Source organism: Geotrypetes seraphini, chromosome 9 (genome assembly GCF_902459505.1).
Source record: "Geotrypetes seraphini chromosome 9, aGeoSer1.1, whole genome shotgun sequence".
In the NCBI taxonomy this organism is placed as follows: Eukaryota; Metazoa; Chordata; class Amphibia; order Gymnophiona; family Dermophiidae; genus Geotrypetes; species Geotrypetes seraphini.
In genome coordinates this window covers 124,314,559-124,335,997 of record NC_047092.1, presented here as the reverse complement: position 1 = coordinate 124,335,997, position 21,439 = coordinate 124,314,559, and the positions used below count along the sequence as shown (strand labels likewise).

The window sequence follows — 21,439 nt, the reverse complement described above, 5'->3', positions numbered from 1 at the left end:
ACAGGCAAGTTAGAAAAGAGCCAGGCTGACGATTGTTTTGTGGCTTTTAAGCCACTGCTTCAAGTGACACCAACACTCCAGACTATTCTGCAATAATACGAAACTATAATCAAATACCTGCTCAGATAATCAAAACTATAATCAAAACATGCTCAGATACCTGCTACAGATGAAAGGAACAAAAACTGCTTTCCTTTACTCATGATTTGAAGAGTAAAAACTCCTGCTTGCTACACACTTTCAAAGGCACCAGTGCAGTACTTAAAAGACGTCCAGGCCAGTCAGGTGACCATGGACAGCAGCATTGATTGGTTCTATTTTTACTAATTTTTTTTCAGTTTTGTCTTTTGTTTTTATTCTCTGAGATGCCCTCATGCATGATCAGTTTTTCTACAGTTGTGAATTCTTTGTATTTGACAGTCCTGCCTTGATTGGCTTGTATTTCTCCCTGCCTTGATTGGCTAGTTTTTTTCATCCGTATGACTGGTCATGTGCCGTGTCACCTGACTGGCCTGGATGTCTTTTAAGTACTGCGTGCCTTTGAAAGTGTGGTAGTAAGCAGGAGTTTGACTCTGCGAATCGTGAGTAAAGGAAAGCAGTTTTTGTTCCTTTCATCTGCAGCAGGTATCTGAGCATGTTTTGATTATAGTTTTGTATTATTGAAGGATAGTCTGGAGCATTGGTGTCACGGCCCTGAAGCAGTGGCTTAAAAGCCACAAAATGATCATCGGCTTGGCTCTTTTCTAACTAGCCTATTTTTTCTAGTTAGTTCTGACTATTTTCAGGCTCCCACCTGCCAGTAATAAGTTATATGTGAAAATTTTTGCCAGTGATGTTTGGGTGGAAGAGAGTGGGAACAACTCTCCATGTCTGAGGCTTTTCTTTCGCCTTAAAATACTTTTTCTGGCGTTGGTGTGTACTGACCAAATGGAGTGATTTGTTTTCTAGTATATTGTATATTTTCCCTCCATTCCTCTTTTTTGTTATTTGTGTTACATTTCTATACCATCATCTTTTTGGCACCTTTCTATATCATCATTACCGTTTGTATTAATTGGTAACACTTTGCCACTTTCTTACCATACAGCTTCTCTCTTTGTTTCCCTTGTGATGTTTGTAATGTGATTTCACCGAGGAAGCGGCCAGCCATTTCTCCATGGTGTGTCAGTAGAATATGGAAGGGAATCCTTAATTTTGTAGATTCTAGTCGAAGTGAAATACAACCTTCTCCTAGAGAAAGTAAAATCATTTCCACTGTAAATAATCCATATCATCATTTTAAATATATTTTTCTAAAATATATTTCAATGCAAAATATCATAAGAAAAAATGATCCATTAGACACTAAAAGTAAAGAGGATTGTCCTAAAAAGTTCTCTTCATGGTATCAATGAATCAAGCTAGTAAAGTTACAGTTACAACAGAATACAAAAATAATTTCCACTTGTCCCCAAGAAGGGTCGTTTTTGAGTTAGGGTAAGTAGACCACATGTGGGGGCTCTAAGGTCAAAGTTTATGAATATTAATGGATATGAACTTCAACACCTATCAAAGACAGAACGAGAACGATCTTTTGTGATGAATGAAATCTCTTGATTGAACTCTCTAAGAAAAAGTGATGGCTAAGTGAAGGTGAAGACTCAATTCTAGACTTGAAAAGGTGTCTTCTTCCAAATCTTAGCTACTATCCTTGAAATTTTCTCTTTCTAAAGTTCCTATTGTGGCCAGTTTTCCCAATTTTGCTCTGCTTTTCTGACTTCTTACTTGGAACTATTGTGTTAATTAATGAAACAAGAATAACAAATCAAGTCCTCCTCGGCTTCCTCCTGGAGAGAGTCCTTACTCTTCTTTAACATCTTCAGGAAGATGGGGAGGTGTGTTTTTGATACGATGTCCAAAGCTGAGTTTGGACATTTTGTGAAAGACACACAAAAATCCAATAGCAAACATAAACATTTCCGAAATTGCAAAACTTCTATCTTTTTTTCAAAAATGGCCATTTTTTAGATATGCATCTATCTTTTTGAACCATTAAAAAAAAAAAAACATGTCCAAAAGAAAAGACACAAAACAAGCCATTGAGAGGGGCCAGCATTTTTAAAAGACTGGCCACACAGACATCCCAGCAGATAAGTGGGGCACCTCAGGGGCATTGCAGTGAACTTCACATAAAAGGTCCCAGGTACACATCTTACCATAACCCCTATACTGTATATTGCATGGTGAGCCCTCCAAAACCCACCCAAAACCTACTGGAAACAACTATATACAACACCAATAGCCCTTATGCCTGCAGATGGCACCTATATGATGGTCTAGTAGGATTTTGGTGAGCACACACACTCCACCATAGGCGTAGTAGTAGAGTGGAATATGGGCCTGGGTCCCCTTCTCTGCAAACCATTGCACTGACCACCAGACTATCTCAGAGACCTGCTTGCTGCTCTACTAGGATCGACCAGAACATCTGAAGTGCTTATATAGGCAGGTATATACTGTTTCATTTACATCTTTGGGGGTGGGAGGGGGTCATGTTTACATCCCTCTAGTGGTCATCTGGTCAGTTTGGGCACTGTTTTGGCACTTATTTGTTGCTAAACAAGTCTAGCCTCAAATGTCCAAATTGTGCGCTGGACATATTCTTAAATGTTAGATTACGGCAGAAAAATGTCGTCATAAGTCAGCCCTAGTCCCACCCAAACCACGCCTCTAACTCATCTTCTTAAGATTTAGATGAACTGTGGATAAACAGCATAGAAATTCATCTAGGAAATAAATTTCAAAAATAGTGAATTGGAAGGGTTTGGCCTGAAAAACACCCATTTGCTCCTTTATGCTTTTTCTGGATGTTTTTCTTTTTTGAAATTGAACCCCATATTATCATTTTGCCCAGATAGGCACAGTATAAATCAATGTGCCCAACTTAGCATCATCATCTGAAATAGTAAGCTTTTTAGAGATCTCTAGTTAAACAGAGACATGATGTTGGTGCACCCAGGTAGTCCTTCATGCAAATATGGATGTACTGGGATTCAATCAATCAATTGTGCTGGACTTCAATGATGCAGTTCATTTATGAAATATGGGCAAAGTAGAACCAACTGACTTAGGAATAACATCAGAAAATAGTTTTGCACCGAGAGGGTGGATGCCTGGAATACCTCTGCTGTTGCATTAATGCATACCTTTGGTGGTGGGGGTGCCTGCTGAAGAGGTCTTCTGCATGAATCTCTGCACATGCTTCCAGAGCAGCGCTCAATCAGTGGCATACTTCAGCCGCTAACATTGGCTCTTCCACGCATGCTCAGTTCAGTCATTGAGCTGAGCATGTGCAATAGAGCTGGCATCAGTGGCTGAAGTACACTTGCTGACTTAAGTACTGTTCAAATAGCACAGGCGTGTCTTGCGCAGGAGACCAGCCATTAATGCAGAGAAGCCTTGAGCTGAAAATGAGGAGACCTAGGCCCTCAAAGCTCCCCTGTGGTCTACACCACTTTCAGCTGCATTAGAAGAAGTTTGAATATATTCTTAAAAAATGTGTCATCATGCATATACCCTTGTATCTTTTTATTTAGTTTTCAAATTGCCAGCTATCAACTGATAGAGTTCTTAACCTTCCAGGTCTAACATTCTGGCTCTGGCCTTTCACAAAGAACCATACTGCAAGGGCCACAAATGGAAAAACATTTAATTATTTAAAGTATAAGAACTGCCATACTAAGACAGATCAAAGGTCCATCAAGCCCAGTATCCTGTTTCCAACAGTAGCCAACCCATGTCCCATATAAATATGGAGAACAAGGTAAAATCCAATCTTTAATATCTGACCTGGTTTCTTGTTAAGATATGCTCAGAAATTTAGGCACAAAAATGGAATGGATTTGTACATGTGTTTTAGAGCTAGATTCTTACCATATGACTCATCGCTGTCTGATGACTTGATGCTTATCAGAATGTGTTGGTCCAAGAGGTATTCTGGGTCCGAAATGATTGGAGTTAACTGTATGGAAAAGACCATGAGATCAGTTCATCTAAGATATTTCCCATAGTAACAGACATTACTAGCTCATAATCCAATAGCCTAAAAAACATATAAAAATATAATGTATCTTCCCAACAAACTATCCCTACTGATATTTTCATTTCCTAATTGCATACCTCAAAGAGCTTCAAGCCAACATGCCCAGTTCATTTTATTGATCTAAGCAAGAGGCAAATGAAAGATTTTTATTTATTTATTTTTGATAGATTTTTTATACTCCTTGAAGGAAACTAAATCTTGAAGGCTTACAAGTGATGAGCAAATGGGGAACAGCTAGAACTGAAGTCTTGACAACTTGAATACTACATTCTGCAGGCAATTTTTTGTGGAAGGCTTGCAATAAAATCCGTGCATTCAGTGGCTCTACCATGTGGTCTTGTGCATCAAACCCTCAGCGATTAAATTTGCTTAAATGAAGAAATTTGCTGTTTATAAATTAGAGTTGAAGATTTGGAAAATAGAGATCATACACCCAATCTCTATATTTCTGGAGTATCTGAGGTGCCTGAGGATAATGGTATGCTGAGTTTTATTTGGAAACTGTTATTGCAGTGTTTTCCACAACAAGCAGACATCCTGTTACATTCCTTCCCATCTGCTCTCCTATTCTAAACTAAACTAAACCTTAGGTTTGTATACCGCATCATCTCCACATTCGTAGAGCTCTGCACGGTTTACAGGAGATGGGATAGAAAAGAACTAACAATGAAAGGTTAGAGGTCCAAGTATGAAGGGTTTTTAGAGGGCTTAGAGTGCCAGAGATGGAATAGGTATCAGATTTTTGAGAATAGCCAGGTCTTCAGATGTTTGCGGAAAAATTGGAGAGAACTCAGGTTCCGAAGAGAGGAGGAAAGTTTGTTCCAGAGTTCGGCAGGCGCATTTAAAGTGGACCTCAATCCTGCCTATAAGCTAAGTAAACCTTTTAGAATTTGCCACAGGTGCAGTGACATTTGCAATTTTAAAGGCAGAGTACCTTGTTTGGACACTTTTTGAAAATATTTAGAAATGGTTTTTTGCAAATACCTTTGAAGGAAGTGATCAAAGATTTTTCATAAAAGGACTATGACTGGAAGGTAAACTCTTTCCCTAAGGGAGGTCTCACAACCTTCCCTTCAGAGTTTCAAATCTCTGAGCTTTTTTATAAACTTCTTTGATCACCCTTCATAGGTTTACCATTCATATAGGCCAGCTCCTTTGTGGTGTTTACTATAGTTTTTTCTGGCTTTATGTCTCTTGGGTGGGTTCAGGGGATGATGGTGCCAGTGGCAGGAGGGAATGGGCTACCCTCCTTCCCGGGGATGTCTCAGTGGAGGGGGAGCAGCAGAAGGGAGTGGGCATCCCTCCTGCCAGCCAATTTTGCAGAAGGGGAGAGAGAGTTCCCTGCCGTGGCTGCTAAACTGATCGCGGCAGGGAGATTCCCTTGCTGTGATTGGCTTAGTGGCAATGCAATTCTCTAACCGGCGCCTGTGACATGGATGCCGGTTAGGTGGGTTTATACAAAGCGCCTGGGTGCTATTCTCAAAAGCCACTTAGGCGGCTGCTCAGACTGGGCGTCCTATACAGAATCTAGCCCTTTCTCTACTGGATTTTTGGACATTTTTTCCAAAACATCCAAATTAGACTTAGACATTCTATTAAAAAATTCCCCTTAAAGAGTATACATTTTTGATACTATCTTATTTTGATTTTATGGACTGTCTGCCTCATTATTTTCAGTGCCCTGTTAACTGTATATATTTTTGCAATTGAGAAGGATCAAATAAAGTGGACTTTTATTTATGCTGTCAACTTCCCTCATTCATTTTTCAGAGAGAGTCTGGTGTGCCTGCTCAGAGATCTTATTCTAATTTTATAGCCAACCATCAGGTAACTTTATACTGGTCTGTGTGCTTTCAGAAAGGTTTTGAGGAATTTTGTAACCACCTCTGGGGTCACTCTCAGACCCAACTGTTTTGGAGATATCCATGTTATAAAGTAGATGGAGTTTTTTAAGGGGGGTTACGAGGTTGAGGTTTACAAAATGCAAACTATATTTGAATAACCTGGCAGCCTTGTACAAGATTTACACCTGCTCCAAACTAAGTGTAAAAATGCATGTGTTCCTGCCATGTGGGTTGCATGTAAGGCACCACTAGAAGTGGCAGGAAACCCCCATGGAAGCAATAATAATAAAAAAAAACAACAAAGTGGGAAGGTCGAGATTTTCTAGTAGGGATCTTTATTGTCAGTAACATAAAAACAGTTGTGTTTTAAAGGTACTTTTTGAAAAAAACAACAACAACATTGCCTCTCATAAAGAAGATTTAGACTGACTCTCAATAAAACAGTGCAATGAAATTCTCTGGCTCATTGTTGCAGAGGGCTTTACTGAGTTTGATCCTGCCAACGTCCAGAAATCCAGTAGAGAAAAATGGCCATTTTAAAAACAGCCAGACGTCTATCTTTTATTTTTGGAAATGACCTATGTAGACGTTTTGATCCTTAATACGTCTTATCATTTTTTGGCCATTTTCAAAAATAAAAACACACAGTGAGCCAGAGAATTTCATTGCACTGATTTATTGAGAGCCAGTCTAAATCTTCTTTATAAGAGAGGCAACTTTTTTTTCCAAAATGTACTTAAAACACAACCGTTTGGTTCTTAAACAACAAATTCAAGATTCTTGAGGAAGGTAACCTGAGTATCGAAACGCATGCAGCGTTGAGTCGCTGAATGATTTTTTGTTACTGACAATAAAGACCCCTACTGGAACATCTTGATCTTCCCACTTTGTTTTGTTTATTTGGTTGCATATACATTACAAGGGATTCAGATTTAACTCCTGCCTCTTCAATAGTAGTGCAAACTGAATTACATACAAGTACTATAAACATGTCTCTGTTTCCAGAGGACTTATAATCTGCAAAAATGTATGGTTAAGTGACTTGCTCAGGGCTACAAGAAGCAGCAATGGGATTTGAACTCTGGTTTCTCTCTAGGTGATTTTAGAAGGGAAAACATAGATATACTTCCCCTTTCTGAAACCACGTACTTTATATGAGTATGTATACTAGCTGTATTAACTTATGCAGCCAGTTCTAAAACAGAAATTGTAGAACTACACATATGTACGCTGTACCTTTGGAAGGACCCCAAATTTCACCACCAGTTCACCTTCACTCCATTCCTGGTTTTCACCTTCTTGGCTCTTCACAAAATCTGTGATATGGAAATGGGGCACTGTTAGCCTTTGGAGTGATGAACAGAAGAGCAGGAGAATGAGGGGGTAATTTTATGAAGCATTTTCACAGGAAAAGAATGGCTCTTATAAAACTGTGCCCTGCCATCCACTTTTAAAAAGTAGGAGCACCAAAAGATTGCACCTACTTTTATATAATCTGCATATAGGCGCTCCTAGGGGCATAGCTTAGGGCAGTGGTCTCAAACTCAAACCCTTTACAGAGCCACATTTTGGATTTGCAGGTACTTGGAGGACTTCAGAAAAAAATAATTAATGTCTTATTAAAGAAATGATAATTTTGCATGAGGTAAAACTCTTTATAGTTTAAAAGTCTTTCCTTTTGGCTAAGTCTTTAATAATAATATTGTAATTTATAAGCTAAAGAGATATATGATCAAGAAACGGCTTTATTTTACTTTTGTGATTATGATAAACATACCGAGGGCCTCAAAATAGTACCTGGCAGGCTGCATGTGGCCCCCGGGTCGCGAGTTTGAGAGTACTGGTTTAGTCAGAATTGGGGCAGTTTTAATATACAGTATGTGCATATATTTGCAAGAGAAATTAGATGGACTGTTATAAAATTGCCCTCCCTGTGTTATTATAAACCTTCCACTGTCAATTTCAAATTAAAGGGAGACGTTATCCTCATGATCTACCATTAAGATGGGTTATTTTACCACGTCATACTATCTTAGCATAGGGTATCACTGTATAAAATGGAACCCTATGCTAAAATAGAACAAACATGGTAAAATAATCTGCCGTAACAGTAGCCCAAGTTGTTAACTTCCCCCCTAAATGTTGCTAATAATATATATACTTTTTGAAATGTGAATTTTTATTGGATCAAAAACATATTATATTGTAGCAAGGAGACCTTTGTACAAAGCTATCTGGCATTCCAAATTATATAAACTTTCTACAAAAAAATAATTAATATTTTTCAAACAATGCTTTAATTTAAATATTACTTAAAAACATCACAGTCAATATACCATACAAACTCATAAGCACAGGATGCCTAGAATTCTCCAGCAGTGCTCCTAAGTTGAAAAAAGCAATCATCTAAGAGTTCTAACAGTCCATCACAATGAAGGAGTACTTATCTCTTAAAAGTGTAATTGACTGCTTTAAGAGTGTTTAGAGAAGGCTAAGCCGCCATGGAGTTCTGCAGGGGACTCTGTCCCAAGGTGAGGCTGTCTACTGTTTGCTAAGTATGTGTTTAATGATATGTTATAATATTTGATAATGCTGTTTAAAGTTTGAATATATATTGCTATGTGGCTGTTTTTTCAGAGTGTTACATATATCTTCCTCTTGAGAAAGCTGGAAGGGAAACACGTATGATGTCAAAGAACTACCGGAGACTGCATACTGTGTTGAGGAAGTTTCGAGGTTTTTGAATTGTATTGACCTCTTGGATTTATGAACAAGATGTGTTGGATTGATGATTTTGGACTATGACTGTTTTAAAACTGAGTTTTTTTGAATGAACTTTTTTCACTTGTGGTTTTTTTTATTTGGATTTTGTGAGAGAGCACTGAGCACTTTGGAAGATGCAGCTGAGCTCAGGATGATCTGATGACTCCAGAAGATAAGAATTTCAGATAAGAACTTTTAAGAGATAAGTACTCCATTGTGATGGACTGTTAGAACTCTTAGATGATTGCTTATTTCAACTTAGGAGCACTGCAGGAGAATTCTAGGCATCCTGTGTTTATGAGTTTATATGGTATATTGACTGTGATGTTTCAAAGTAATATTTAAATTAAAGCATTGTTTGAAAAATATTAATTCTTTTTTTGTAGAAAGTTTAGAAGGTTTTGAAAGAATTAGGTATTATGAAGTAATACTCCCATTGTAGTGTGTGTGTTTATTCCAAATTATATACCATAACATAACTCTCCCTTCCCTTAACTCCCTTCTGACAACTCAAATCCCTCCCCCCACTTCCATATGAGTCCCCCCCCACCCTTCTTCACCTCCCTCTCACAAACCAAACTTTCCTTCCACCTTAAGCTTATGTGCAGCACTTGTCATACCATCTTAGATCTCTCTCAGTTTTTCAGCTTCAGTCACTGTGAGAGACTGCACTGTTTTGACTGTGTAGCTATAATGCACTGAATGGCTACCAAGCAATACATTATGAATTTTTCCATATCAGGACTGCTTCTTTCCTTAGAACTTAGGCATGTGTCAGGATCAAGCCCTTCAAGTAGGGTTACCAGATTTTGTCAGTAAAAAAAGAGGACACGTGGCCCTGCCCTGTTCCATTCCCAGCCACAGCCCGTTCTTCCCCAGCCCTGCTCCCACACAAACTTCATCTTTTCTTCCTTCTTCCAGATGCAGCTTAGGGCTGCATCTGGAAGGCCTCCAATCGTGCGCGGATGATGTCACGCATGCTCAAAGACCCTCCAGACACAGCCCTGAGCTTGGGGTCTTTCAAAACCCGGACAAACTGCTGGATGTTGGAAATCCCCCGGACACACGTAAAACTTTTCATGCTTAAGGGTGTACAGTAATATATGCCCTAAAGAGATCCTTATAGCAATTCACCTACAAATTGGCTAATGCATTCATTTGGGCCATTTGAATAAAAATCAGCCGAATAACAGGTAATTATTTATCCACTACGAATCCTACTAATTGTCCCCTTTCCTTTATCAATTGCCCATGCGAAAATATTCCTTAGTACGACCCCTCTCCCTACTCTTTTTAGACTTTGTATCAGTCTCTCCTGTGATAATCTGCACTGCTTCCCTTCTCAAGTTCCTAGAGATAGTTTCATTAAAACTCCTCTTACTGACCTACAGTACAACGCACTCCCTCAGTTGCCCCTCACTATCTCTCTTCACTTATCTCCCCCTATGAACCATCCCCCATTCCCACCCCCATGAGCTCCGCTCAGCTGGTAAGTCCCTCCTATCTGTGACCTTCTCTTCAACTGCCAACTCCAGACTCCGTCCCTTTTGCCTTGCTGTGCCATACGCTTGGAACAAACTGCCCGAATCCCTATGGTAGGCTCCGTCTCTGGCAGAGTTCAAGGCCCAGTTAAAAGCCTACCTCTTGAGAGTGCTTTCTACTCCTAAATCCTTTCACCTTGGGTTCTACATCCCCAACCCTTTATGTCATGTCTGTGTGTCCAAGTTAGATTGTAAGCTCTTCTGAGTAGGGACCGTCTATAAATGTTAAAATGTACAGCACTGCATACACCTTTCAGTGCTATATACAGTAAGTGATAAGTAGTAGTAAAAGATTAGCTATCATGCCCATAAGTCTATGTTGTTTGCGGATCCATATCAAATCCTGGAGAGGTATTTCTCCTATCTGTACATTCTCCTAATCCACTGCTTCTCCCCTCATCAGTCCATATAGGCCTAATATGAGTTTTGTAAGTCAAAGAGATTCTGGTGGGCCCTCTTAAAAACTTGTATAATAAATCTTCAGAGACAGGGAAGGTTCCATGGGAGTGGAGAGGGGCAGATGTAGTACTTCTCCATAAAAATGTTGACGGAAAAAGTGGGAAACTACAGGTTGGTATGCCTCACTTTTAGTGGTAGGAAAAATAATGGTGATGCTGCTGAAGGAGAAGATTATAAAATCCCTGAAAACCAATAGCTTATAAGAGCTGAGGTAACATGGCTTTACCAAAGGAAAATCATGTCAAATGAATCTGATTGATTTCTTTGACTGGGTGATTAGAGATCAAGGGCACGTTCAGTCATTCCCTAGAGCCTCAACTTGGGTACATTCCCTACCACCTGGAAGCATGCCTTGGTTAGACCTATTCTAAATTTTAAAAAACTTTCCTAGATCCCCTTGTCATTAATATTGCCCTATCTCTGCTTTCTCTCAAAGCTAACCAAAAGGATTGTCTTTATTCAACTATCTTCCCACATCAATACTTCTTTGTATTTCTATTAGGGGTGAAGCCTTGATAAAGCGGTTTCCCGCGAAACATGTCGGCTAAGACACCCTGTTTACCATAGACATTTACTAAATGAAGAACAGCATATAAAGCTAAGTACATTATTCTAAGACTATTGAAAAATGATTTAAAGTTGTTGAATACTATTTAAATCTATAAATTAAGCTCTTAAAAAATAACATAAAATAATACACAGATCCAGTGACGATTTGCCACGTAAAGTTCAGAACAATGATACGTTGAGTTCTGAGTGGTGACGCTGAGGATCTGAGAAGATTGTGAATGAGGCTGCTACTTGAAATTAGGAAGAAGTTCCTATTTCTATGAACCTAGCATTTATGAGGTAGCCGTTTGATATTTTTCATGCTACACATTTGATTCATTGAAGAAATGGCATCAGAAGAAAATGAGTTTATTGGATATACTGAAGAGCAGTTTAAGAATATTCTATCTAGACCTGCTCTTTTAGATGATATAGAGGACTCTTCCACCCAGTCATCATGGGTTGAATTAGAGCAGACACATAAACGCTTAATAAGAGCTGAGTTGCATGGGAGTACGATGGTCCAATATCTAAAGAAGTCCATGATACCCCGAGGACTTCGTATACTAAAAGAACCCAAACTCACTACTCTTGACAAATCATTCATGGAAAAATGGACAGCGATTTTAAATCGCTGTTCTAGAGACTTAATGATATTACTGGTAGAAACTACCTCAGATATAGAACTAGATCTCCGAGCCAAGACTGTCTCCATGGAGTTAGAAATGAAAGAAAAAATTGACAAAGATGAATTTACTAAGAAGCGGGAAGAACTAGAAGATGAGATGGTACAGTTTCGGGATTCTATAAAACAGACAAAAATAAGGAAATGGAAAAGGGATGAGAAAGACTATCAAATGTCTCGAGTCTATACCTGGAACAAGAAAATCTCAAGCGGTATTACCATCAAGAAGAAAGTAGCATTCAGCGCTTCATCAGAAGACTCTGATAATACCAGTGGAGAGTCGGCAGATACCACCCCTCCCCCCAAAACATCGGGGGAAGGGGGTCAAGGCCAAAGGGGAGCACGGTCGAGAGGAAGAACAAGAGGGACCCAACGAGGCAGGGGAAAGATCCTTCCCAATGGAAAAAAGTAGAACCAACGGTCATAAATATATCTACAAAATCAATAACGAATGAACAACAAGAAGTACTGGAATTTGGGTTAAATTTTGCAATATGTCAACGTTCTGATTTTTTTCCAATTAAAAGTCTTTTTCTATAAATTTCTGAGGAAATTACAGTTAAAATTGTTCTTTCAAGATGCAATTACAGTACAAGACGAAGAGGCTTCTATTTGTAGAAGTGAATCACATTGGGTCCCACCAGGACCAATAGATTCAGCTATAGCCACATTTAGAGATTTGGTATTGATAGGCATCTCTGAATATGAAAAGACAAAACATTGGAAAACACCGTACAATTTAACATATCAGCAACATAAAGCTTTGTTACAACTGAAAGACTTACAAGACATAATGATTCTAAGAGCTGACAAGGGAGGAGCTACTGTCATGTTAGATAGAGATTCATATCTGAGAGAAGCGAATAGCCAATTATCAGACACTTTGGCTTATGTCCCTCTGTCGGGAGATCCACTCCAATTTATGATGAAAGATGTATTTGATTGGGTGACCCAACATTATGAACTTGGGATGTTGACAAAAAAAGAATATCAGTTTTTGTTAGAAAAATATCCTCGTACTCCCTACATATATTTTGTCCCGAAAATTCATAAAAATCAAAAGAATCCTCCCGGAAGACCTATAGTAAATACAAGAGGATCTCTTTTAGAGCCCCTGTCCCAATTTGTAGACATATTTCTGAAAAAATAAACTGAAAAGATCCCCTCTTTTCTGAAAGATTCTTCTCATCTACTCAGAATTTTGACTGAGATTCTAGATATAAGTCAAGTATCTTTTTTGGTCACCCTAGATGTGGTTTCGCTGTATACAAAAATACCACAAGAAAAAGCCCAAATAATAGTAAAAAAACAGTTTGGCTCATAGGGTAGATGATCAGAGAATAAGTACTGAGTTTTTGCTTAAATTAACTAAATGGGTAATTGAAAATAATTACTTTGAATTTGAAGGGGTATATTATAAACAAACACAGGGAGTGGCAATGGGGGCAACTCTGGCCTCCTCTGTAGCCACTCTATATGTAGCACATTTTGAAGAAATGGAGATATATCCTTCAGAGTTTTTCCAAAACATCATCTTATGGAAAAGGTTTTTAGATGATATATTGTTTCTGTGGACAGGGACGGAACAGAGATTACAAGCTTTTTTAGCTTGGATAAACACTAGAGATTCAAATTTACAGTTTACACCTACATATAATAAAATAAAGATTGAATTTTTGGACATGACAATAAAGAAAGAAAATGGAAAATTAAGCACTAGTCTCTATAGAAAACCTGTAGCGAGGAATACCCTTCTACATTTTCAAAGCTACCACCCTTACCATCTAAAGTTTAATCTTCCAGTGAGTCAGTTCCTGAGACTGAAAAGGGTCTCTTCAGAAATGGAAGATTTTAGAGAGGCCTCAGATGAGTTAATGAAAAGGTTTAGAGAGAGGGGGTATCCGGAAAAGTCTATTCGTAGAGCTTTTTTGAGAGCAAAGTATGCTAATAGAGAACTTTTATTAACAGAAAAGATTGAGAGAGAACAACAAGATAGATTAATTTGTGTACTCCCTTACTCGGAAGCTGCGAAGGAACTGATATCCCAAATAAAGAAATACTGGCATGTTTTACAGCTCCATCATGTCTTTGCAGAGATCCCAATGTTTTCTTTTAAGAAGGCTAAAACTATAGGTCAAGTCTTAATAAATCAAAAGACTGGTCGGAGACAGGAACGAACCATAGGCAAACATACTAAATGCGGACACTGTCAATGGTGTATTAACACCATTGAAGGTGAGACATGGAAGGATCCTCAAACCAAACGAGTAATAACATCTTTAATTAATACTAACAGGGGTTGTATATGTTTTGATATGCCCCTGTAATCTGGTATTTGTAGGTCGCACTAAGCGCCCTATCCATGTGAGATTAAATGAGCATAAGTCTCGCATAAAAACTAAATCTCTGCAAGCCCCTATAGTGGATCATTGTATAACATTTGGGCATGAAATAAATCAACTAAAATGGAGAGTGATCGACCAGATAGATATAGGGAGGGTGGATAGGATAAATTTAGAAGAAAGTTTAAATTACAAGGAACAATGTTGGATATACACTTTAAATACTGTTATTCCAAACGGGCTAAATATAGAACTAGAGTGGCTGTCTCTAGTTTAATTCTGATTTAAAATCAGCTAGAGGGAAGAGTCATAGAAATGATTTAAAGTTACTGTAAGGGGTGGGGCCTGTGATGTCAAGAGCCCACGTCAGCAAGTGGGCCTGGCTTCCAATCTTCCCCGGTTATTTAATCGGTAGTACGCTGCCGGCTCCTTTATAGAGTATCCGAGGAGGTTGACAGTGAATGAGCAAGTAAGAATCTATTTTTAAAGCCTGCCGTATATGTTTAAAGTCTAAATATACTTCGGGTTTCTTTTATAAGAGTTGACACTGAAGTATTGTCTATTCTTTGTATTTCTATTAGGGGTGAAGCCTTGATAAAGCGGTTTCCCGCGAAACATGTCGGCTAAGACACCCTGTTTACCATAGACATTTACTAAATGAAGAACAGCATATAAAGCTAAGTACATTATTCTAAGACTATTGAAAAATGATTTAAAGTTGTTGAATACTATTTAAATCTATAAATTAAGCTCTTAAAAAATAACATAAAATAATACACAGATCCAGTGACGATTTGCCACGTAAAACTCAGAACAATGATACGTTGAGTTCTGAGTGGTGACGCTGAGGATCTGAGAAGATTGTGAATGAGGCTGCTACTTGAAATTAGGAAGAAGTTCCTATTTCTATGAACCTAGCATTTATGAGGTAGCCGTTTGATATTTTTCATGCTACACATTTGATAGCCAACTGATGGTCATGAGTCTTTTATTCAAAATTAAACATCTAAAATATGTAAAAACAAACAAAGTCCCAAATTAGGAAGTACGCTTCAGAATAGCTCCTTTAGAACCCTTGCCAAAGCCTTTGTGTGGCGAAACGGGTCCCGTCAGGGCAGGCTAGTGACTCTGCACACTAAAGATAAGTGATAATACTTACTGTTATAATGTCTTATTAAAAGTTGACCATATAATAAATTAGTAACAGTAAGATATAAGCAAAACATTAAGGAGGAGGTGGAGATGATCAATGAAGGTGGTCAATGATTAAGACTTCAACCCATTTAGCCTTGATATTACACATTCATGTGTTCAATCAAGCAGGTTTCTGAGACCCTTTACCCTCCTTTCTTATATTGGACACTCTGAAGTGGGGTGATTTGTATTTGTGGAAGGTTCCAGTTAATCTCACTTCACCATCTTCCTTATTCTGTTAGTAATGCTTGTTCCCCTTTTCTGATGATTTCTTGTGCTTTAGATCTTAAACCAGTAGTAAAGTTTCAGTACTATGTAGACTTCTGAAACCAATATAGCAGTCACTTCTTAAAATTCCTTCTGCTTCTCTAACATCATGAGGGATAGGTCCACAAAGTGCATACAATTATGCTCTCACTCAAAATTCTGCAACAGTGGCGTCTTGGTTGCAATCAAATCCTTGACCTCATACTTATGCACACAAATTACTATGTCTCTAGATAAATAGTGCTTAGGCTTTGCAAGACCCCAACGACCTTCAGGTCCTGCATCGACTAGTTCTTTAATGCTAGCATGACCTTATAGATCCTAATAACTGATGAGCAAATCTATAAATTATGCATGTGTAAATGTATAGAGTACTAGCAGCTATGCATGTAAGTTTCCACTTACCCATGAAAGAGCAAGCAGGGTGCCTAAGCACTATTCTATAACAGTCAGTATAATTTGCATAGCATGTAAAAGCAAAGAGGGGCATATTCATGGGCAAAGCATGAGCAGGGCACGGTGGAGCTCCCACTTACTTAAGTAACTTACAGAATACTCTAAGTTACAATTGGTTTATAGCTGGTGCAGTTGTGATTATGTAACTATTAGGTGCCTCAATACTGAGTTACACTATTCTATAATGGAATCTGAGCGCCCAGGTTCCATTATAGAATAGACTCCCAATGCACATCCTCAGGGTGCCTACATGGAGGTACGTCATTGTAGAATTACCCCCTATATCCTTGCAGACCACATGTGCAATTTTTTCTGGAACTCCTCTTATATGCAAATTATTGCATCATATTCCATTTTCTGTATCTTTGAGCTTTTCAGAAAATAATAATAATAATAAACTTTATTTTTGTATACCGCCATACCAATGAGTTCTAGGCAGTTTACCTCAAGAAAAGCTGGTCAATCAGTGAATCCTATAAATGCACCACATGACATATCAATAAATACAATACTAAAACAATTAAGATATGAATTTATCAAACAAGTAGGTTTTCAGTATTTTTCTAAAAACATGGTAATATTGAGCATGAGGAATTAAGATACTCCACTAGGTGTTCATTTTATTAGCCTGGAATGCTAAAGTTTGATCAAAAAATCTTGTATAACGACAAGATTTGCGTGTATTCATGTTTGTTCTATGAAATTCAAAATGAGAGACAAGATAAGCTTGAGCTAAACCAAATAATACTTTAAAGCATATGCAACCAAATTTGAATAAAACTCTTGCATCAAATGGTAACCAGTGAAGCTGTCTATAATAAGAGCTAACATGATCATGTTTTTTCAGACCGAAGATTAAACGAACCGCTGAGTTTTGTATTATTCTTAATCTGTTAATAATTTTTTTTATGAGATCCCAAATAAATTATGTTACAATAGTCCAAGACAGACAGGACTGAAGACTGAACCTAAAGCCTAAATGACTCTAAATCAAAATATTTCTTAATCATATGCAATTTCCAAAGGACAGAAAAACATTTCTTTATCATTAAATCCATCTGAACGTTCAAGGTAAGCTGATGATCTAACACAACACCCAATATTTTAACAGTATTAGATATCGGGAAATTATGTCCATTAAGCTGAAGTACATTTTCATTAATATTATCATTTGGGCAAGCTACAAAGAACTTTGTTTTTTTCGGGATTAAGTTTGAGTTTAAAATTAATGGTCCGTTTCTCTATTTGTGCCAGAATTACTGAGATCTGATGTTTTACATCTGCTGTAAATGACATCATTGGGACAAGTATAGTAATATCATCGGCATAGATGTAAAATTTAACCTTCAGATTTTGCAATAAATTTATTTATTATTTATTTCTTCCATTTGTGCATTGCACATACCTATACAAGCTCTAGGCGACATTACAGAGAAAGGGGTTAGAAGAGGGTAGGGAGGACTTTGGAGGGCAGGAAGGAGTGGAGAGGAGAGAAGTATGTAGAATATTTCATAGAAATTCCTAATTTTACAGATAGGAGTATCATCTATGTAAATTATATCTAAATGAATTAAAGGAATATGTAAAAAAGAATAGAAGGGAGGAACCGTTAAACAATAGAATTCAGTTAATAAAATAAGAATAGGGGTAAAAACAATGGAATAAAATTTAAAATAATTCATAAACTGGAAGAAAAAATTAAAAACCAAAATCAAATAAGTCTGGCAGAAGTCCAATTTCCTGAACCAGCTCTGTTGCCTCAGCATATTTTAATTAATTCCAATGGCAAAAAGTCCAGATGGGACAGATATCAGCTCGGGCTTTCCAACTGCTGCAGCCCTTACTCATCGCTACCAGGCAGAAGATGCACAGAGATAGAACAATCCAACGCCGGGCCGCACTACTCTCGGTGGGTGGCGGATGCTCATGGGCAGCTCCCGAAGAATACAGTACTCTGCCTCCATCGGACAACCGGGAGAAGGAGTCCACGGCACGGTCCCACTCCATGGATCCAGAGACACCACCAGCCCCTCTCCAATGAGAGAACAGACGCCGCCCCATCCTAGGCAACCACCAGCAGCGATCCACCATGCCTCCACTGGTCCCGCCTCCAGCAACAATCTCTCCGCAGCGATCTCCAGTCACCACACGCAGGTAGGAAGGGCCTCTGCTGAAAATGAACCGTTCCAGGCCTTTAGGTTAGTAGACAGTTATGTAACTGTCAAATTCCTCCTAACCAAGATGTTTTCTGACTCGCCCGAGTGAAAATTAAAAGAAAAAAGTACAGAACCCTGTAAAACTATGAATAAGGTAGATGAAAGGAACAAAATAAAGTAGAAACCAACAAAATAAAACTAAAAATATAAGAGAGAGAGAGACACTGAAGCCCAGGTCTTACTCAGGCAACATTCTAGAACAGCCAATTACCCAATGCCATTAGGTAAATGTTAAACAAAGTTGGTGATAATGGAGAACCTTGTGGGACCCCACAAGAACATAAGCATTGCCTCTGCCGGGTCAGACCAGGGGTCCATCGTGCCCAGCAGTCCACTCCCGCGGCGGCCCCCCAGGTCCATGACCTGTAAGTGATCCTTTACCTAAATCGTGTATTCCCTATTCATTTAGTGTCCTGTATAGTTACCCTCTATCTGTATCCTTCAATCCCCTTCACCTTCAGGAAGTCATCCAATCCCTTTTTGAAACCCAATATTGTACTCTGTCCTATCACCTCTTCTGGGAGCGCATTCCAGGTGTCTACCACCCTCTGAGTGAAGAAGAACTTCCTAGCATTCATTTTGAAACCGTCTCCTTTCAATTTTTCTGAATGCCCTCTGGTATTTAGCTTCCTCCAGATCGTTTAGGTTGGATTACATTGCTGTTATTTCCTAAATTTGTTCTTCTAGCCTCCTTTCGGCATCTGAAATTCTCTGTCCCAACTAAAACACTGAAGACTCTCATCAAATCAATTTTCACCTCATTTATTGCCATCTTCAATTCTTGGAACCATCTTTTATAGTCTTCTTTCATATGAAGGGAAATGTATCCACATCTACAGCATTACCATGTATGGAAGTTTCATGTACCTTGTTGCTGGTAGGCCTGGCTATCGCTACCATCTTTGGGCCTTCACCTTTGGCAGAGCCATACACAACTACTTTCAGATTCACAGCTTTGCTCTTAGTCATCTACATCTATCATCTTTCAATCACTAAACTACACCATTCTCAACCAGCTTTCTGATTCTGGAACTCCAGAAGAGCGCAGATTTTATTTATTTTTTATCCACTGGCCTGGAGCTCTCTTTTTACACATCCAACCAAGTGGGTGATGTCATTTCCTACCCCTTCATTATTGGGGAGGGGGAAACAGATTACTGGACTTCAGTCAACCAAACCTCAGATTTGTTTCTGTGGGTCATTACTATGAGACTGTTACACTTCTAGCAATTGATGTTTAGCCAATGAAATTGATCAATTGGCTGACATGCTGACTATATGTCTTTGGAGCATCTTCTAAGCTACTCTGCTGAGAGAAAGTGGATCTACTCTACAAGTCTTAAATTTTATAAACTAAGACACAGAATCAAAAATTGCTGAGGCTTTATAATAAATTCATATGTTTTGCTGAAGTGTGCTATTTTGTGTATACAGTACTCCCCCAATATTCACAGGGGTTCCGTTCCAGGAACTCCTGTGAATTTCAAAAAACAATGAATACGGTTTTTCGTCTGTCAAAAGGCAGGAGAGGACAGCTGGAGCACTGACGAGTGAAGAAAATCACTCGCACTATGCTCCAACCACCTCTTCCTGTTACTAAAGTAAGGCTACACCAATCAGGAGCTGCTTTGACACGCAGCTCCTGATTGGTGTAGCCAGACTTTAGTACAGGAAGAGGCGGTTGGAGAATACTGCGAATTAGTGAGTCCATGAACCGTGAATTCGTGGGGGAACACTGTATATGCTAGTGCAATCATCTTGCAATCCTCTCATTCAAAGCTAAAAAAGGTAATACAGTATTGTTATACAACAAGTAAAATAACAAGTAATAGTTAAAGCCCTGGGTTGACAGAATGATTTTGGCAAGGTGGTACCCAAGCCCACACAATTCCAATTTTGAAAGAAGAGTTTGCTTTTCCAATAATAGAATCTGAATATATTGTTTCCATAAAAGGGGACGTGCCCATAAAAGGGGATGTGCCAACGGCGCGCAGCCGAGCGGCAAAGGCGCTCGCCTTAGCGAGAGCGCCTTTGCGAAGGGCACCAAGAAAGGGCTAGCAACTCTAGCCGGTCTCTCAACTTATCCAACTTGTTAATTATCCAACTGACTTCAGTCCTTCTTTAACTTCTACCAAGTCTTTACACTCTCTACTTTCAGCTTCTTATCTAACCAACTAGCTACTAAAACTTCCCCACTAAACAGGCAGACCTCATAAATCTCACTATCCCCAAACCACTTTAATAGGCAGACTCTTTTAATCAGGCTGACCTCTCTGGCACACTAACCAACAGGCTACCTTAACTGACAATTAACTAACTAGAAACTAACTATCTTTATCCCCCCAATCTCAACACTTTCTGACCAACTCCTAACATCCCCCATTCTAATAAATTAAAAAAAAACAAAAAAAAACACACAATATAAAATTAAATAAATAATAATATTAACTTTTTGTAAATGGCAGGTAGAACTAGAAGCAGCAAGACTTCAATCAAAACAGGCAGTGTAGTCACAGGAAGTACCCAGGGGATGGCTATGGTTCGAGTACAGATGGGGGAGGAACCAGGACGGAGGGCAGAGGTCTCTGTACAGACCGAGGCCATCCCCTCAAAGACGTCTACAGTCTCAACACAGACGGAAGTAATGGATCAGCCGGACAAAGACCTTCTGCTAGAGCTGAGGAGCCTGAGAGAGGAGATTCAGCGCCTAAGGAGCATCCGAGACGACGAAACCTTCATCGATGGAGTCATCCAGGAGCTATCTCAGATCGCGGATCAGGACCAGGAACCTGACAGGACCACCCTGGGAACACCCAAAGCATCCAAACCCGCAAATTTGAGACCAACTGCTGGAATGCAAGAAGTAGCTGGTGACGCTGACTCCTGGCAGCTGGTGACTTCCTCCACAGGGAAACGCAGAGGACCTAATTCTGTCTCTCTCTCTCACATACAGGGCAGCTCTACATCGACACCACAAATCATCCTTAAGAACAGATACCAGCTGCTACAGGAGGGTCCTGACAACGAGGTACAGGAAGATGT

General features: G+C 39.0%; 1 protein-coding gene across 1 annotated transcript in view; it reads right to left on the bottom strand.

The window, feature by feature from the left end:
- INPP5D (inositol polyphosphate-5-phosphatase D) overlaps positions 1–21,439 on the bottom strand; it is a 377,227-nt gene that overhangs the window by 60,725 nt on the left and 295,063 nt on the right. Inside the window, exons 21-23 of the mRNA XM_033958845.1 lie at positions 7,162–7,241; positions 3,913–4,000; positions 1,081–1,230 (exon numbers count right to left, since the gene is read on the bottom strand). Coding sequence (XP_033814736.1) covers positions 1,081–1,230; positions 3,913–4,000; positions 7,162–7,241 — 318 coding nt within the window. The remainder of the gene's footprint in view (positions 1–1,080; positions 1,231–3,912; positions 4,001–7,161; positions 7,242–21,439) is intronic.